This window comes from Spermophilus citellus, assembly GCF_964194105.1.
Source record: "Spermophilus citellus genome assembly, chromosome: 2".
Classification (NCBI taxonomy): domain Eukaryota; kingdom Metazoa; phylum Chordata; class Mammalia; order Rodentia; family Sciuridae; genus Spermophilus; species Spermophilus citellus.
In genome coordinates this window covers 240,716,575-240,734,812 of record NC_138183.1, presented here as the reverse complement: position 1 = coordinate 240,734,812, position 18,238 = coordinate 240,716,575, and the positions used below count along the sequence as shown (strand labels likewise).

General features: G+C 37.0%; 1 protein-coding gene and 1 pseudogene across 2 annotated transcripts in view; one reads left to right on the top strand and one right to left on the bottom strand.

Moving 5' to 3' along the window:
* Positions 1-17,535, bottom strand: part of LOC308641843 (olfactory receptor 5W2-like) — a gene marked incomplete at both ends in the record, with an annotated part of 231,545 nt that extends 214,010 nt beyond the window's left edge. Inside the window, one exon of the mRNA XM_081280429.1 lies at positions 17,171-17,535. Within this exon, the coding sequence (XP_081136555.1) occupies positions 17,171-17,535 (365 nt within the window). The remainder of the gene's footprint in view (positions 1-17,170) is intronic.
* Positions 6,481-7,411, top strand: LOC308634953 (olfactory receptor 5W2-like; annotated as a pseudogene). The gene has a single exon. The product of its transcript is annotated as an olfactory receptor 5W2-like (transcript).
* Positions 17,536-18,238: the final 703 nt, after the last annotated feature.

Here is an 18,238-nt window from a genome sequence, read left to right as displayed (position 1 = left end):
GTAATTGTTGTATTCTGCTACCTTTCCTATCCCCTACTATCCCCCCCCCTCCCCTCCCATCTTCTCTCTCTACCCCATCTACTGTAATTCATTTCTCTCCTTGTTTATTTTCCCATTCCCCTCACAACCTCTTATATGTAATTTTGTATAGCAATGAAGGTCTCCCTTCATTTCCATGCAATTTCCCTTTTCTCTCCCTTTCCCTCCCATCTCATGTCTCTGTTTAATGTTAATCTTTTCTTCCTGCTCTTCCTCCCTGCTCTGTTCATAGTTGCTCTCATTATATCAAAGAAGACATTTGGTATTTGTTTTTTAGGGATTGGCTAGCTTCACTAAGCATAATCTGCTCTAGTGCCATCCTTTTCCCTGCAAATTCATTGATTTTGTCATTTTTTATTGCTGCATAGTACTCCATTGTATATAGATGCCACATTTTTTTTTTATCCATTCATCTATTGAAGGGCATCTGGGTTGGTTCCACAGGCTCGATATTGTGAATTGTGCTGCTATGAACATTGATGTGGTAGTATCCCTGTAGCATGCTCTTTTAAGGTCTTCAGGGAATAGTCCCAGAAGGGCAATAGCAGGGTCAAATGGTGGTTCCATTCCCAGCTTTCCCAGGAATCTCCAAACTGCTTTCCAAATTGGCCGCACCAATTTGCAGTCCCACCAGCAATGTACAAGACTACCCTTTTCTCCACATCCTCACCAGCACTTGTTGTTGTTTGACTTCATAATGGCTGCCAATCTTACTGGAGTGAGATGGTATCTTAGGGTGGTTTTGATTTGCATTTCTCTGACTGATAGAGATGGTGAGCATTTTTTCATGTACTTGTTGATTGATTGTATATCCTCCTATGAGAAGTGTCTGTTCAGGTCCTTGGCCCATTTGTTGATTGGGTTATTTGTTGTCTTATTGTCTAATTTTTTGAGTTCTTTGTATACTCTGGATATTAGGGCTCTATCTGAAGTGTAAGGAGTAAAAATTTGTTCCCAGGATGTAGGCTCCCTATTTACCTCTCTTATTGTTTCTCTTGCTGAGAAAAAACTTTTTAGTTTAAATAAGTCCCATTTGTTGATTCTTGTTATTAACTCTTGTGCTATGGGTGTCCTATTAAGGAATTTGGAGCCCGACCCCACAATATGTAGATCGGAGTCAACTTTTTCTTCTATCAGACACAGAGTCTTTGACTTGATATCAAGCTCCTTGATCCATTTTGAGTTAACTTTTGTGCATGGCGAGAGGAGGGGATTCAGTTTCATTTTGTTGCATATGGATTTCCAGTTTTCCCAACACCATTTGTTGAAGATGGTATCCTTCCTCCATTGCATGCTTTTAGCCCCTTTATCAAATATAAGATAGTTGTAACTTTGTGGATTAGTCTCTGTGTCCTCTATTCTATACCATTGGTCCACCCGCCTGTTCTGGTACCAGTACCATGCTGTTTTTGTCACTATTGCTCTGTAATATAGTTTGAAATCTGGTATTGCTATACCGCCTGATTCACACTTCATGCTTAGAATTGCTTTTGCTATTCTTGGTCTTTTATTTTTCCATATGAATTTCATGATTGCTTTATCTATTTCTACAAGAAATGCCATTGGGATTTTGATTGGCATTGCATTAAACCTATAGAGAACTTTTGGTAATATCGCCATTTTGATAATGTTATTTCTGCCTATCCATGAACAGGGTATATTTTTCCATTTTCTGAGATCTTCTTCTACTTCTCTCTTTAGGGTTCTCTAGTTTTCATTGTATAAATCTTTCACCTCTTTTGTTAGGTTGATTCCCAAGTATTTTTTTTTTTTTTTTGAGGATATTGTGAATGGAGTGCTTTTCCTCATTTCCGTTTCAGAAGTTTTGTCACTGATATACAGAAATGCCTTTGATTTATGCGTGTTGATTTTATATCCTGCCACTTTGCTGAATTCATTTACTAGTTCTAGTAGTTTCTTTGTAGACCCTTGGGTCTTCTAGGTATAGAATCATGTCATCTGCAAATAGTGATAATTTAAGTTCTTCTTTTCCAATTTTTATGCCTTTAATTTCTTTTGTCTGTCTAATTGCTCTGGCCAGTGTTTCGAGAACTATATTGAATAGAAGTGGTGATAGAGGGTATCCCTGTCTTGTTCCAGATTTTAGAGGGAATGCCCATAACTTTTGTCCATTCAGAATGATGCTAGCCTGAGGCTTAGCATAGATAGCTTTTACAATGTCAAGGTAACCTCCTGTTATCCCTAGTTTTACTAATATTTTGAACACAAAGGGATGCTGTACTTTGTCGAATGCTTTCTCTGCGTCTATTGAGATGATCATATGGTTCTTATCTTTAAGTCTATTGATGTGGTGAATAACATTTATTGATTTCTGTATATTGAACCATCCTTGCATCCCAGGGATGAATCCTACTTGATCATGGAGCACAATTTTTTTGATGTGTTTTTGTATTCGTTTCGCCAGAATTTTATTGAGGATTTTTGCATCTAGGTTCATTAGAGATATTCGTCAGTAGTTTTCTTTCTTTGAGGTGTCTTTGTCTGGTTTCGGAATCAGGGTGATGTTGGCCTCATAGAATGAATTTGGAAGAGCTTCCTCTTTTTCTATTTCCTGAATAACTTGAAAAGTATTGGTATTAATTCATCTTTAAAGGTTTTGTAAAACTCCGCTGTATACCCAGCCGGTCCTGGGCTTTTCTTGGTTGGTAGTCTTTTGATGGCTTCTTCAATTTCATCCATTGATATTGGTCTGTTCAAATTGTGTGTATCCTCCTGACTCAGTCTGGGCAAATCATATGACTTAAGAAATTTATCGAAGTCTTCACTATCTTCTATTTTATTGGAATATAGGTTTTCAAAATAATTTCTAATTGTCTTCTGTATTTCTGTAGCATCTGTTGTGATATTGCCTTTTTCATCCCATATGTTAGTAATTTGAGTTCTCTATCTTCTTCTCTTCATTAGCATGGCTAAAGGTCTGTCGATCTTATTTATTTTTTCGAAGAACCAACTTTTAGTTTTGTTAATTTTTTCAATAGTTTCTTTTGTTTCAATTTCATTGACTTCTGCTCTGATTTTAATTATTTATTGCCTTCTGCTACACTTGCTGTTGTTTTGATCTTCATTTTCTAGGGCTTTGAGATGAAGTGTGAGCTCATTTATTTGTTGTTTTTTTCTTTTTTTGAGGAATGACCACCAGGCGATGAATTTTCCTCTTAAAACTGCTTTCATTGTGTCCCATAGATTCCGATATGTTGTGTCTGTATTTTCATTTATCTCTAAGAATTTTTTGATTTCCTCCTTTATGTCTTCTGTAACCCATTGATCATTCAGTAACATATTGTTCATTTTCCATGTGATGTAGGATTTTTCCTTCCTTCTTTTATCATTGATTTCCAGTTTCATTCCATTATGATCAGATAAAATGCATGGTATTATCTCCACCCCTTTATATTTACTGAGGGTTGCCCTATGGCATAATATATGGTCTATTTTTGAGAAGGATCCATGTGCTGCTGAGAAAAAAGTATATCCATTTGATGATGGTTGATATATTCTATATATGTCAGTTAAGTCTAGGTTATTGATTGTGGTATTGAGTTCTATAGTTTCTTTATTCAACTTTTGTTTGGAGGATCTGTCCAATGGTGAGAGAGGTGTGTTGAAGTCACCCATAATTATTGTGTTGTGGTCTATTTGATTCTTGAACTTGAGGAGAATTTGTTTTATGAATGTCGCAGCACCATTATTTGGTGCATAAATATTGATAATTGTTATGTCTTGTTGGTGAATGGTTCCTTTAACAGTATATAATGTCCTTCTTTATCCCTTTTGATTAACTTAGTCTTGAAGTCGATTGTATTCGATATGAGGATGGCCACCCCTGCTTGCTTATGAGGACCGTGTGCATGGTATATTTTTTCCCATCCTTTCACCTTCAGCCTGTGTATGTCTTTTCCAATCAGATGTGTCTCCTGGAGGCAGCATATTGTTGGATTTGTTTTTTTAATCCATGATACCAGCCTATGTTGCTTTATTGGAGAGTTTAAGCCATTAACATTCAGAGTTACTATTGATATGTGGTTTGTACTTCCATCCATGTTTGATTATTTATCCTTTTTTTAAAAAATTTAGTTTGTTTCTCCATGATTATCTTTCCCCTCACCCTCTGTCTTTACCGAGGCACTTCCCACTGATGGTTTTGGTTATTGTTTTTCATTTCTTCCTGGTGTAGTGTTTTGCTCAAAATGCTTTGCAATGCTGGTTTTCTGGCTGAAAATTCTTTTAACTTTTGTTTATCATGAAAGATTTTTATTTCGTTGTCATACCTGAAGCTTAATTTTGCTGGATACAGAATTCTTGGTTGGCATCCATTGTCTTTCAGTGTTTGAAATACATTGTTCCATGACCTTCTTGCTTTCAGTGTCTGTGATGAAAAATCATTGTTAACCTTATTGGTTTACCCCTGAATGTAATCTGTCTCCTTTCTCTTGTAGCTTTTAATATTTTCTCTTTGTTCTGTATATTGGATATCTTCATAACAATGTGTCTTGGCATTGGTCTACTGTAATTTTGTGTGCTCGGTGTCCTGTATGCATCTTCAATTTGTATATCTGTTTCCTTTTTTATTTCTGGAAACTTTTCTGTAATTATTTCATTCAGTAGGTTACTCATTCCCTTGGTTTGAATCTCTGTACCTTCTTCTATCCTGATGACTCGTAAGTTTGGTTTTTTTATGTTATCCCATAACTTTTGGATGTTTTTCTCGTGATTTTTTACCAGCCTTTCTGAGTTGGCTAGAATCTTTTCAAGATGATATATTTTGTCTTCATTATCTGATGTTCTGGCTTCTACTTGCTCCACTCTGTTAGTGATACTCTCAATTGAGTTTTTAATTTGGTTTATCGTTTCCTTCATTTCTAGAATTATTGTTTGATTAATTTGTTATACTCTCTATCTCCTAATAAAGATGCTTAACTTCTTCTTTTATCTGTTTATGTAATTCATTCTCAATGTGTTCTTTCGCTGCTTGAATTTCCTGTCTTGTATCCTCTTTAAGGTTCCATTCCATCTGTCTAAGGTGTTCCTTGAGTTCTTTATATGACCATTTTTCTGATGACTCTAGGTCCTCCTGAATATTTAGGCTGTCCTGCATTGTTTGTACTCCTTTTCTTCCTTGCCTTTTGAAGCTGTTCATGTTACTTCTTGTTCTGTTTGACTGCTGAGTTACTGTTTACTCCTATAAATTTATTTGATGCTGTAGCCACAGGTTTCAATGAAGTTATCTCCTCTGCTGCAGTCTGGTGACGTCAGTTCTCTGCCATGGTGGTATCTCTTGCAAATGGCGACAGTTCGTTTCCCTTTGCCGGGTGACCAATGTTCAGTTTAGTATATGGAAGAAAATAGTAATCATTTTTATTTTAATAGTTACCCATTAAAAGCATACATTTAATAAATGCAGTAGATTTTTAATGATGAGGTAAACATATTAGATATTTAATAATGCAATGAAATAATTTACCTAGAAAAGGAATAAAAATTACTACTTCTCTTTGTCTTCATCTCCCCATACATTTGTTTTATACTTATTTTCTTTTCAAAATATATGAAAGAATGAGTATCTCAGCATATCATAAAAATTTAATCAGATCTCTTGCAGGAACATTTGGAGACAATTGATATATGCTGTAATCACTTCCTTTAGTCCTGATCCTTGAGGTATGAGTGAGGTAACATTATTAATGTTCTTTGTCTTTGGGGAGGATGTGTAATTATTCTGTGTCTCACAAGTGTATGACTTTTTGCTCAACTTTTTAATGAGAATTGCCCTTGCCTTGTCTGCGCAATGCACTAAAACAGAGTCAAATACCGTTTTTGAACTTGAGGGACTCATTCCTTGCCATGCATTATTCATTTTAAGTAAGTTAACATCACTGGGAAGCAGAGTTTGTGGCTTGTATGATGAAGATTTTAAGTGAGGTACAGTTAATTACTTATTGCCCATGCCCTAGTGTGCTTTTCCATATGGCCCTTTTTGGCACATGAGTGACACAATGTCATCAGGGGAAAGTCATGAGCAGAACTTTTTATATTAAAACTTTAACATATCAGTGCTCTGGGCACTAGTGAATTCAAGTTTTCAAGTTACAGAACCTGCACGAATAATTTAGCATCTAGTGCTTCTCAATATGTTTATTTTAATTCAACTTAAATCAGCCTCTTAAATCAAACACAGAATTTTCTCCCAAGTGCTTCTGTTGCATATGTCAATGACCTTGAAAATAATACGTTATTAGCAGAACTCATTTGTCCTCTTGGGAAACAATAAAACATTAAACCACACTAAAAAAAATGATTTGATTTTTTAGGATAAAAAATTAGAGTTATAAAATATGTTCTGTCCTATTTATATTCTGGAAGAAAAAAATAATCAAATATATTTTTATTATGTTTTGAGCATTTAGACAAGAGAGGAGAAGAATGGATATGAAAAATTGTTCACCCTTGAATGAATTCATTTTCTTGGGAATTACTAGTAATGCTGACATCAAAGTGATCCTTTTCATCATGTTTCTCCTGATTTACCTCATTAATCTTCTTGCAAACCTTGGGATAATCTTCTTAATAAGAGTGGATCTCCAGCTTCACACTCCAATGTACTTTTTCTTCAGCCACCCCTCTTTCTGTGACCTCTGCTATTCCACAGCAGTTGGGCCCAAGATGCTCATAGACATATTTGCCAAGAACAAATCAATTCCATTCTTTGCATGTGCTGTGCAGTTCTTGACCTTCTGTATCTTTGCAGATTCTGAGTGTCTGCTGCTGGCAGTGATCGCCTTTTATAGGTACAAAGCCATCAGCAACCCCTTGCGCTAATGTAGTAGACACGTCCACTAAGGTGTGTTCACTGCTCATGGCTGGAGTTTACCTCATAGGACTGACAGATGCTTTGGTACACACGACATTAACATTCCACTTATGTTTCTGTGGGTCTAATGAGATTAATCATTTCTTCTGTGATTTACCTCCACTTTTCCTCCTTTCCTGTTCTGACATACAAGTCAATGAGCTGGTACCGTTTACCATTTTTGGATTCATTGAACTGAGTACCATTTCCATAGTCCTTGTCTCTTGCTACATCATCTCATTGGTCTTAAAGATCCGCTCTGCTGAGGGGAGGCTCAAAGCTTTCTCCACCTGTGCCTCCCACTTACCTGTAGTTATAATTCTCCAGGGCACTTTGCGCTTCATGAATTTCCGACTGAGTTCTGCCTACTCTCAAGATGAAGACAAAATGACCTCACTGTTCTACACCCTTGTGACTCCCATGCTGAATCCTCTGATTTATAGCCTATGGAACAAAGATGTGAAAGTGAGCATGAAAAAAACTGAAAATAAAGTTTTATTGTAATTAATATCCAACAAATACATACTATAAAATAAATTCATAAACATGTTGTTCTCTTCAAAACACATAATATTAAATCATCGCTAATATCTTAACATAATTTTGATTTTATTGAGTTTTCACATGCCAAATATTTTAGATGATTCAACATTGTATACTTTACTATTTGTCTTCAATTTAAATGTGATACTCTTTAGTTTTGGAAAACTCTTCATTTTGTATCTCAGTGTAGTAAAGTGTCATTCATTTTGTGTTGATTTATTCATTGAATTATCTTAAGAGTTCTTGGTTTTTTAGTGTGGGCCTTTTGCATTAGTATGTGCCTTGATTTTCCTAGCAAAATAATTTCAGTGTAAATAAGCTATATTTTGTATGGGAAATTAGAAACAGTAATTAATTTAACTTACAAGTAATTCACATTGAACTGTAGCACACCGTGAAGAAGTCAAAAAGCTAGGTATTCTATTTAAAAGCAAGTTTCTAAATATAGACTTCAGTGAAGAAATGATTTCTTGTAATGGAGGTTTTTAGTTTCAAATTAAAGCAATGAGTAGAGAGATACAGTGGAAGTTGGTTGGGAGAAGAAAGAATTCCATATAGAGATGGGAATTAGAGATCCAGAAATGGGCAAGAAAATGTCTATAGATAAAATAAAGTGCAAATGTAGGGAATATGGAACCAAGTGCTTTTGATTAGTGTTCAGTAATGATAAGTGAAGTTGAAATTTTCAAATATGCTTGGTAATTTATATGTCTTCTTTAAATAAATACCTATTCAATCTTGTCTAAAACTTTTTATTCAAGTTCTTTTTGTTTTCCTTTTTTTTTTTTTTTGTCTACTGAGTTGATTGAGTACCAAGGGAGAAATAAATTTGGTATTCTACTGAGTGTAGTATTAATGAAGTATCTCCCTGAGAAACGGAGAGTTGCTTCTCCACTTTCTTCCCTCCCCCTGCCAACTATTACTATGGAGCCCAATTGGCAACACCTTCTCTTCTCTTTGAAAAGTAAATGTCTCTTTAAATCTCCCTGGCCCAAAGTCAGAGAACATGGTAAAACATTCAGTCTTCCTTATCACAGTTTGCATTTGCAAACACACTTCCCACTTGAAAACTTTTACAAATTATTATACACCTATACAATACTACATAGTCCTTAAATGTTGTGAAAAGCTAATAAAGGGGGATTCAGCTCCTGGAGTGCTGATCTCTTTCAGGCCCATGGACAAGTAAGGGAGAGCAACGGGAAATAGAAACTTAACTATGTTAAACTATTTTTACAGAGATTTTTTTTTTCTGATTGTCCTAAGATCAATTATAGTGTGAATTTCTGGAAAAGTTTAGTTAAGATTTTCTGTGGAGGACGGGGTACCACTAAAAATTAACAATATATTGAAATGAAAAAAAAAATTGTAAATGAAGGACATCAATGAAGTCAACCTTGTAATGAAATTCTCAACTCTGTCACTTCCACTCAGCTTGTCTTGCATTCTTCTCTTTATCAGTTCTGGTTAAGTGGGTACCTTTGTGATTCACCAATAATACTCACCTGAAGGCATTATTCTTTCTATTGTTCAGTTTAATAAATCTTCAACTTCAATGAGAAACTGTGACATTCTTTGCTGAAGAAAGCATGTCTTATGCTTTTGATTCTTTCACAATATTGGGACTGAGAAATAAAATGGAAAAATCAGTAAATAACAAAAATCAATCCATAGAGTAACATGTGTGTGTGTGTGTGTGTGTGTGTGTGTGTGTGTGTTTGTGTGTGTTTTTGCTGGGGATTGAACCCAGGGCCTTATGCATGTGAGGCAAGCATTCTATCAACTGAGCTATATCCCCAGTTCCTCCATAGAATAACATTGGAGTGCTCATTAGATATAAAATTATAGTGAATTGAGGAAATGCAATGTATTTGGAATGTTTTACAGCTTTCAAAAACATAAATGGTTGTATATTCTAAGTGAATAAACAAAAGTGTGCAAATTAAGTGAGAGCATTCCTCCAAATAATTATAAGACAACTCAGCTGCTACATCTGGCTCTACTCAAGTTTATGATGTCCAAACACTAAAAGAATCTTGTTGAGAAAATGCAAACATGATCATCTGTTAGAAGGATTGTACAACTCTATGAAATTCTAAATTATCTATTAAAACAGTACAAGCTTAAAAATTAAAAAATTGTAGCTTTTGTAGCTGTCATTATCAATGTCCTGTAAGAGAATTCTCAAAAAAATAAGTAAAGCACAGAAGGCACCTATGCTTTTCAAAGTGGCATTAGTGGGACCCTATGACAGGTTGTATCAAAGTGTTGGAAAAAACACACAGTAAAGAATGTAGGCAGTGTTGCTCTCCAAAAACAGGCTTAAGGATTTCTGCTTGTGCCACATATTCTCAGTTTACCCATAGTCTCTTATTCAACTTTCTTATGAGCAGCAGCAAGGAGAAAACTCTGCTTGAAACACTGTGACAGTTCAAATAAATTAGAAGATTTATGAACTGAAGTGCATAAACACATTTCATTTTCCTCTGTATGACATTCTGCAGTTAGATCATGGAAGGATTGATTTGATCTGCTAGTTGGTTCCTTTAATCATACGCAGAAAGCATGAAATAAACAAAAGGAAAGTCTAACTGCAACAAGTGTGCATCTTATGCTCAAAGATACATGTCTAAAGGTACAAGAAAACAAGTTCATAAGTTATAGTTTTCATCTCCCTGAATTTGTTAAACTAATATTTAAAAAAATCACTTACTCTGAATATTTCTTAGAGTATGCATGACTTCAGTAAGAATTTAAGCACATAGCCTTGAGTGATTGATACATCTTGGGATTCTATGCTAATTGGGGAACCTGTATTAAAGGTCTTTAATTCATTCTGGCCTGTCCACTTCAATCCCCATCAGTCCCTTCACTGCCCATCCCTCCACATCACATCTTCCTCATAGATCATCAGTGACTAATGGAAAATTGTATTGTCATATATGATATTGCCAATAATTGTGTCACTGGAGTTCAAACTACAGGAATGTTTCTCTATCTCCCTTTATTTCCTTCAGCCTTAACACAAAAATACCTGAACATAAACATAGCACCTAATGGTAGGTTTGATGTCTGTATAACCTAGTGAAAGCACAGATACATACTGGGGATTGGCTGTGTAACTGCATTTATTAGAAAATAGCAGTAATCATGATCAGTAACCAAGGAAATGAGAAGTCACCTGTTCAAGACAGCAGCTTTTAACTCCTGGAACATCTCTCTCTCTAGAAGCATGCTAGGGAATAAATACCCAAAGAAACTCTAAGTCAGTGCTATGTAGGATGTCCTCACTCTTCCTCATTTGACATAAGTCCTCCTCTGTAAAAGAGCTCAAATTAGATTATCTGTAAGGTTCTTTCCAGTTGGCATTTTCTCCATTATTATACCTATAATTCTACTATCAATTTTTCCTGTTCACACTATTGGAGATATTGAAGACATAAATAAATAAAACAATGAAGGCCTTAATCATTGTACAAAAGAACTGTGTTGTGTCTCTGAATTGATTTGGTCTGAAATGGCATTGACAGTGGTGTCAGCTAGACCACTTGTGTTGTGAAAGACCACATACTTTTAAACATAACCTCTAACTGGCCTGCCATTCTGCATTTGGACTATAATAGACACAGCAAAGAACTGGTTCTAAAACTATGAGTATTCAGTTCAGTAAAAGTTAAAACCTCGTACAGTAAAATGACCAAAAGAAAAATTGTTAACATTATTAAGTAAAAATTGTTAACATTATTAAGTATATCAATATACTAGAGTGGATATGTAACAACTTCAAATCTAACACACTGGAAGTAGGAGTCAGAATTGGGTTTTCACTGGAAGACTATTTGGCAATCTCTTCTATAGCTGGACATATACATACCTTATGTCCCCAAAGTACTATTCCTTTGAGAAACTGATGTGACTCCATTTTTGAAAAATCAGCTTTTACCTCAAGGCCTGTCCAAAGGGAGGGGACATGACCCTTGTCTTTGGAAAAAACCACATAGCCACCCTGTTGAGTTGTTTGTCTGTAGATAACAGCAGAGATCTGCTGGCACCAGGTGTCCCAGACTCAGTTATGCTAGTTCCTGGAAAGAGCATGAAGACCCATAGCAACCCCCTAGCAACCACCAATCAGTGTGAGACAAGGAAAATACCTGAAATGTCAGGTGACCTTCCCAGTAGTTTCATGATTGATAACATAACTAGGAAACCCTGCAGTTTAGCATATACACTCTTGCAACCCCTAAACCAATCAGTTCAAATGTATCCACCTCTTGAACTAACCAATCAACTCTACCCAACTTGTTCCCACCAGTCAATGTGCTAATCAATGTTAAGAGTTGTTTGATTTTCCCACAGTATGAAATGATGTTGTGTCACATAGAGTATCCCCCCAAACCTATAAAATCTCACTAAACAAAGGACACGACTCAGTCCTCAGGACCACTGCATTGGAAATGGTTGTGAGTCCAGGCTCACTTGCAATAAAGACTCTTATGTGATTGCATTGGATTCGGCTCCTGGAGGTCTATTGGGGTCCCCAGAATCTGGCATTACACCTTCTTTTGTAAAAATTGAACTTAATGGAGATATGAATATGTGTGTTTGTGTGTGTATACATATATATATATATATATATATATATATATATATATATATATATAGATATAGTTATAGATAGATAGATAGATATAGATATACCGAAAATTTAGGCAGAATGATCAGTCTTATTATTTGCATTTTGACAAATAACAGGTTGTCTCTGCTTATTAGGATGCTGCATATTAATGAAAATGTACCATCACTACACATAACCAAATATAAGGAGGACTCTAGTAGGAAAGTTAAAGAACACAGGCATAAGAAACACATTGTGAATGATTCCACTTCAATATCAATTTTTAAATCACGCAAAATTAACCATCAGTTTTTGTACCAGCTTTAGTCAGGGCCCTATTGCGATGGCAAAAGGTGCGACTTATGCAGTGCAGGGGGTGAAACAGAGAATGTCCATGTGCTTCTGCCTCTGCCAATGCTTTATTCACTTAAATCACTCAATGCAATTTCACCCTATAGGTTCTTCTTATATATATCTTTTTTCACTTGTTGATAGACTTTATTAATTTATATGTAGTGCTGAGAATTGAACTCAGTGCCTCACACATACTCTTCACGTGCACTGCCACTGAGTCACAGCCTCAGCCCTCTACAGGCTCTTAATCAAGAAAACGACAATCCTTAATGCTAGGCACTGCAATAGACATAATCAATTCACAGGAGACAATTCTAGATTAATACTAAGTGCTGTAAAACACACTTAATCATGACTCACTCAGATCGTGGTGATCAGGTCTGGAACCAAGTCAGGCTTTTCCTGGCATGGAGTGGACGACCGGTTGAGGAGAGGGACCTAGGGAGGAATTGAGGCTCTCACCAAGGTCCAGAGGAGAGAGTAGAGTTTGAGAGCGGTGAGGATCACACAGAGGCTCAGGGAACAATGAAACCTGCAGTTTCACCAGGCACACCCTCAGATCCCTCCAGTATGGCTTCAGACAAGTTATTTCCCCTCACCCTGATAAAGAGAGTGAAGCCCCTGGCAGGCTGTCCTAGTCTGATAAGAGGGAAAGGAAAGAACATAAGGGTAGAGACCATCAGACCAGATGTTTCTGAGCCCAGGGTAAATGATGTCACTGAGAAATCCATTGGTAGCTGAGAAGGATTGAAAGGAGGGTCAAAAAACCTCAAAATTTAGTATAAATGATAGAGCAAATGAACAGGGATTCAGCCAGCCAAAACAAGGATGCACTCGGGCTGGAGAGCCTGATGAGGAGCTGACATTTCATCACTTGTCATTGTTCCCTGAGCCTCTGTGTGATCCTCATTGCTCTCAAACTCTACTCCTCCTCTGGACCTTGGTGAGAGCCTCAAGTCCTCCCTAGGACCCTCTCCTCAACCGGTCGTCCACTCCATGCCAGGAAGAGCCTGCTTTGGTTCGGGACCTGATCACTGTGGTATGAGTGAGTGTGCATCTTCCTTGGACTTAAAGTCTAAGGCTTAAGACTTTTGAACTTAGCACACAGAGGAAATGTCTGTCATCAGCTTATCATGATTAAGTGTGTTTTGCAGTGCTTAGAATTAATCTAGAATTGTTTGCTGTGAGTTGATTATGTCTATCGCAGTGCCTAGCATTAAGGATTGTCGATTTCTTGATTAAGAATCTATAGAGTGAAATTGTATTGAGTAATTTGAGTGAATAAAGCATTGAAAGGGGAAGAAGCACGTGGACTGCATATGTTATAATTTTACCCCCTCGTGACACCTCCTAACCCCGAATAAAATATTTTTTAAAAGGCTGTTGTCTTTTAAAACACAAATTCCTTTGGGAAGTATGTATTGATGGGGAGTAGGGTTTGTGCCACATGGCCTGCAGGGATGATTCTGTTAATGAAGTTGGTGTTTGGATCCTGAATGAGCAGAGTGTAGCCTGAGGAAATGAGGCATCCCTGGAGACAAGGGAACTTGTGAGAGGGAAAAAGAGAGTGCAACTAGAAGGTTCCCAAGGATATTTCCACCTCCTCCAAATGTGCACCTGTAAATTAATAAAGCTCCTTTAGGTCCTTGAGTGAACCTCTGGGAAAGTTATTGGTGATTACCTAGAACAGAGCTCTGCCTCTATAATATCTCTCACAAAATTGGATTCGGTATTTTAGTATCACAGTCATCAAACAAAAACGAAAATGAAACAGCTAGAGTTATTAAAAATTGTCAGTAATCATATTTTACCAACAGGAAAGGTGGTGCATGCTTATAAAATATTCTAAGTGTGTTGTGGGTTATGCTGGGAAGTGGCGATGACCAAATTATGTGATTATATTGTGTAAACTAGGATTACAGGTAAAGGCCTGTTCACCTAGCTAGTCAAAATACAGTTGCAGATGGCAGGCTCAGGTCATGTTTGTGTATCTCTGCCCAATGACTCTAGGAGTTAGTACTCCTGACTCTGCCTTCCTTCCTGGTTAGAGCTTAGCAGAGGCTGAAAGGATAAAAGAAACTGAAGTTACAATGTAAAGGACCAGGCATTGTAAAACTGCTTCTAAGCTGCAAAGCCTGAGTTAAAATGTAAAGGACCAGGTATTGTAAAGTTTCTAAGCTACACTCAAAGCCTGAAATTCCTGTGGCAGTTAAGACAATTCCCGGAACTGCCCATTAGATGTGTGTCGGAATCTCCCCTTGACTACCTAGTTGCTTAATAACCCAGACCCTGAGCAGCTCAGCACATACACACTCCAGGGCCTAAACCAATCAGTTTGAATGTACACGCCGCTTTAGGACTGACCTATCACTCCCGCCGGACCTGTTCCTGCCAATGAATGTATTAATCATGTTTGAGAGTTGTTGTTTGATTTTCCTGAGCCTCATGATGATTTGCTCTGATGTATGCAAAGCCCCCGCCCTCCCCCAAAAGTGTACTTAAGCACTGCTTAACCCCTGCTCTCGGCTCTGGGCAGCTCTCCCTTCTTGAGTGAGCACGGAGCCCCCGCACGCTGTATCTGCAATAAACCCCCTTTTGCTGTTGCATGAGTCAGTCTCTTGGTGGTCTCTTCCTCCATCATTCACCGGTCCCTTACAAGGCTTCCCCATGACTCCCCCTGCCAATCATATCATCACCTGCTTAAGCCATTTGCCCCCAAATGCAGTAGTAACTTCAATCCCAGACCTCACATTCTCAAAAACTGAATTCATTAATTCATCTTAGAGCATTTTATTTTATATTAGTCTGTGGGATCCATCCCAAGAGCCATGACTAGAATGGCAGGTAAAAAGAATCAATATATATCTGTTGTGATGAATCCATGCATTTCAGAGAACATTTTCTATTGATTTTTCAGCTTGAAAAACTTAGCTCTCTTCAATCTCGGCGTGCCATTTCTGTCTTCACTATTGAAAATCCATATGGGTCAGAGCCCTATTTCACTACTGGTGTGGAAGGACAAATTACTTTTTATGCATACATTTCCCACTCTAAGGAAGAGCACAGTGGTCTAGATTTAGGGCCCAGAATATATTTTCCACTGTCAGAAGACTTCCCTCATTAGTTTATCCTCTCTCTCACTCTTCAACCTTAACTTTAGCTTTAATTTTGTTTTCTTTTCTTTTTATTTTCTAGGCATGCTTTATATGTCATGGTATGGTAGTAAGTTAGCCCATCATCCCACCATTCAGAGGTAACAGTTCATATTCCTGGCTCTCAGAGCATTGTGATATTTTGTAATGGCCACCACTTGTATATACTATACCACTCTGGAGAATGAATCAAAAATACTGCACTAGAAATAACTAGTATCTGAAGATTGGAGAAATGAGACCTAAACTAAAAACAATCAATGGTCAACTTACATTAACCTGTTAAAATTCTCCCAATATGAACACTAGAGAAGATACTATGTTAAAGAGGCAAGAGATTAAATAATGAATAAGATTTAATTAATGAATCTGAAATATGATTAGAATGTAGACAGCTACAAGATAAGAAAACAGACAAACAAAATGATGATCTTGAAAGAATCACACCAAGGATTCCTGTGAATAATGTATACAAATTTAGTTTTTATCTGAAATTGAAAAGGGTATTCAGAAAACAAATAAGTGAGAATTGAAATTTAATAATATATTTTAGATTAGGTAGGATTTAGATAGGTGAACTGTTTAAACAGACGAGCACATTTTTCCATAGGAATCAAGATTAATGATAAATAATCTTCATGAATTGAATTTGTTTTCTTTCACACACATACACACAAACACAAAAACAGGATGATGAAATACCATTGATTTACCATTTTTTTTTAAAGAAACTGTGGGGGAAAAGGTTTAGAGAAAGAGGAGAAAATGTATAATAGGACACAAAGAAATTGGTGAGTAAATATTCCCTTAGATTGATGTTTACTATTTCAGCGTTAAAACAATAGACAGATGTTATGTTAGTAATGTAAGAGATCCCAGCTCCAAGGTTAACCTTCAACCTTATTCTGTGTTTGAGATTTCATTATTCACAGATCTGAGGAATATCCATGTTAAGTTGACATTTCCAACAGTTTAGAACCAAAGATCAAGAAACAGACCTCATTAAAGTTGTCTGGTGATTGTTATGTCATCTTAAGAAGCCATTTTCGGCGAATCATTTTTCTAAAGGCATTTTTGACATCTTTGTTCCTTAGACTGTAAATTAGGGGGTTCAACATAGGGATAATCAATGTGTAGAACACAGAGGTCACCTTGTCAATATCCAGGGAATGATCTGTGCTTGGGCGCAAATAAATGAAGATCAGGGTGCCATGGTAGATAGTGACCACTACCAGGTGGGAAGCACAGGTGGAGAAGCCTTTCCTTCTGGCCTCGTCTGAACCTGTTCTAAGGATGGCTGCCAAAATGCAGACATAGGAGAGGAGAACTGTTATAAGACAAATACCTTCCACCAAGCTAGCAAAGACCACCAGAATGATGTCATGCACGTGAGTGTCAGTGCAGGACAGAGAGAAGAGCGGGGAGATATCACAGAAGAAATGGTTAATTTCTTTGGAGCAGAATGACAGATGGAAAGTATTGGTGGTGTGAATAATTGAGCTCAATGTTCCCCCCACAAATGCTCCAAGTGCAAGCTGACAACATGCCCTTTTTGACATAATAACAGTATAAAGGAGTGGGTTACAGATTGCAATGTACCTGTCATAAGCCATGGCGGCCAAGAGGAAGGATTCTGTGTCAACCAAAGAGCAGAAAAAATATAACTGTGCAGCACAACCATTGTAAGAAATGGTCTTCTCATCAGAAATCAAGTCCATAAGTAACTTAGGGGCAATGACAGAGGAGTAGCAGGAATCTATGAGGGACAGAATGCCTATGAAAAAGTACATTGGGTTGTGCAAGTGGGAACTGGTGGTGATTAGTAAAATCATCCCAAGATTCCCCATCAGGGTAACAGAGTAGATGGAAAAGAACACAGCAAAAAGAAGACTCCGAAGTTCTGGAAGGTCACTGAATCCCAGGAGAAGAAATTCTGCCTTCACAGTATCATTCTCCAACCTCATTATCTGGGGTACATCTGGCTTTCTGGAGTCCTGACAGAGTAAAGATAGAAGTGTTAATAACAACCCGACACTATCAAAGGAAAATAATTTTTTAAAAAAGGAAAAAAGGTCAAAATAATTGCAATAATGATTGCTAAACCACTTGAGTATACTGATAGCAACCAGGTATGTCCACAATTAGTTTATTACATATATTTAAAAATAATTTGGTTCATGTCATTCTAAGGTATTGTTTAAAAGTATTGTTTCCCACATTAAATAGGGCCATCATCAAAGCAGTTGTAGGGCTCTTTTTTTTTTTCTTCTATCATCAGTGTGGAGTGATCATGGCTAAGCACCTGATGTGGGCAAAGTGAGTAAACTGACTATTTCCCTTTTGTGTTGTCTTGTTTATTTCTATAACAGATAAAAGTGCTGCTGTTCTTAGTGCAGTCATGTGGGTGGAGGAGTAGGTCTGTATTTATCACTTTGACATGTGGCTTCCACCTTGGAGGAACCAAGGACCTCCTCCTTCATGTCTGAACTCCACTGATAACACAGAAAGAACAAGGATTCTGTATAGTTACTTCCATATTGACTGCTCCTCAGTAGTTGCCAGATCTTGGTGGCACAACTATGTACCAAGTTCAGTTTCTTCATCTGCAATATGAGAAAGATAGCACCTTTTGCCAATTGCACATGCTGAATTAATTGGCTTCCACAT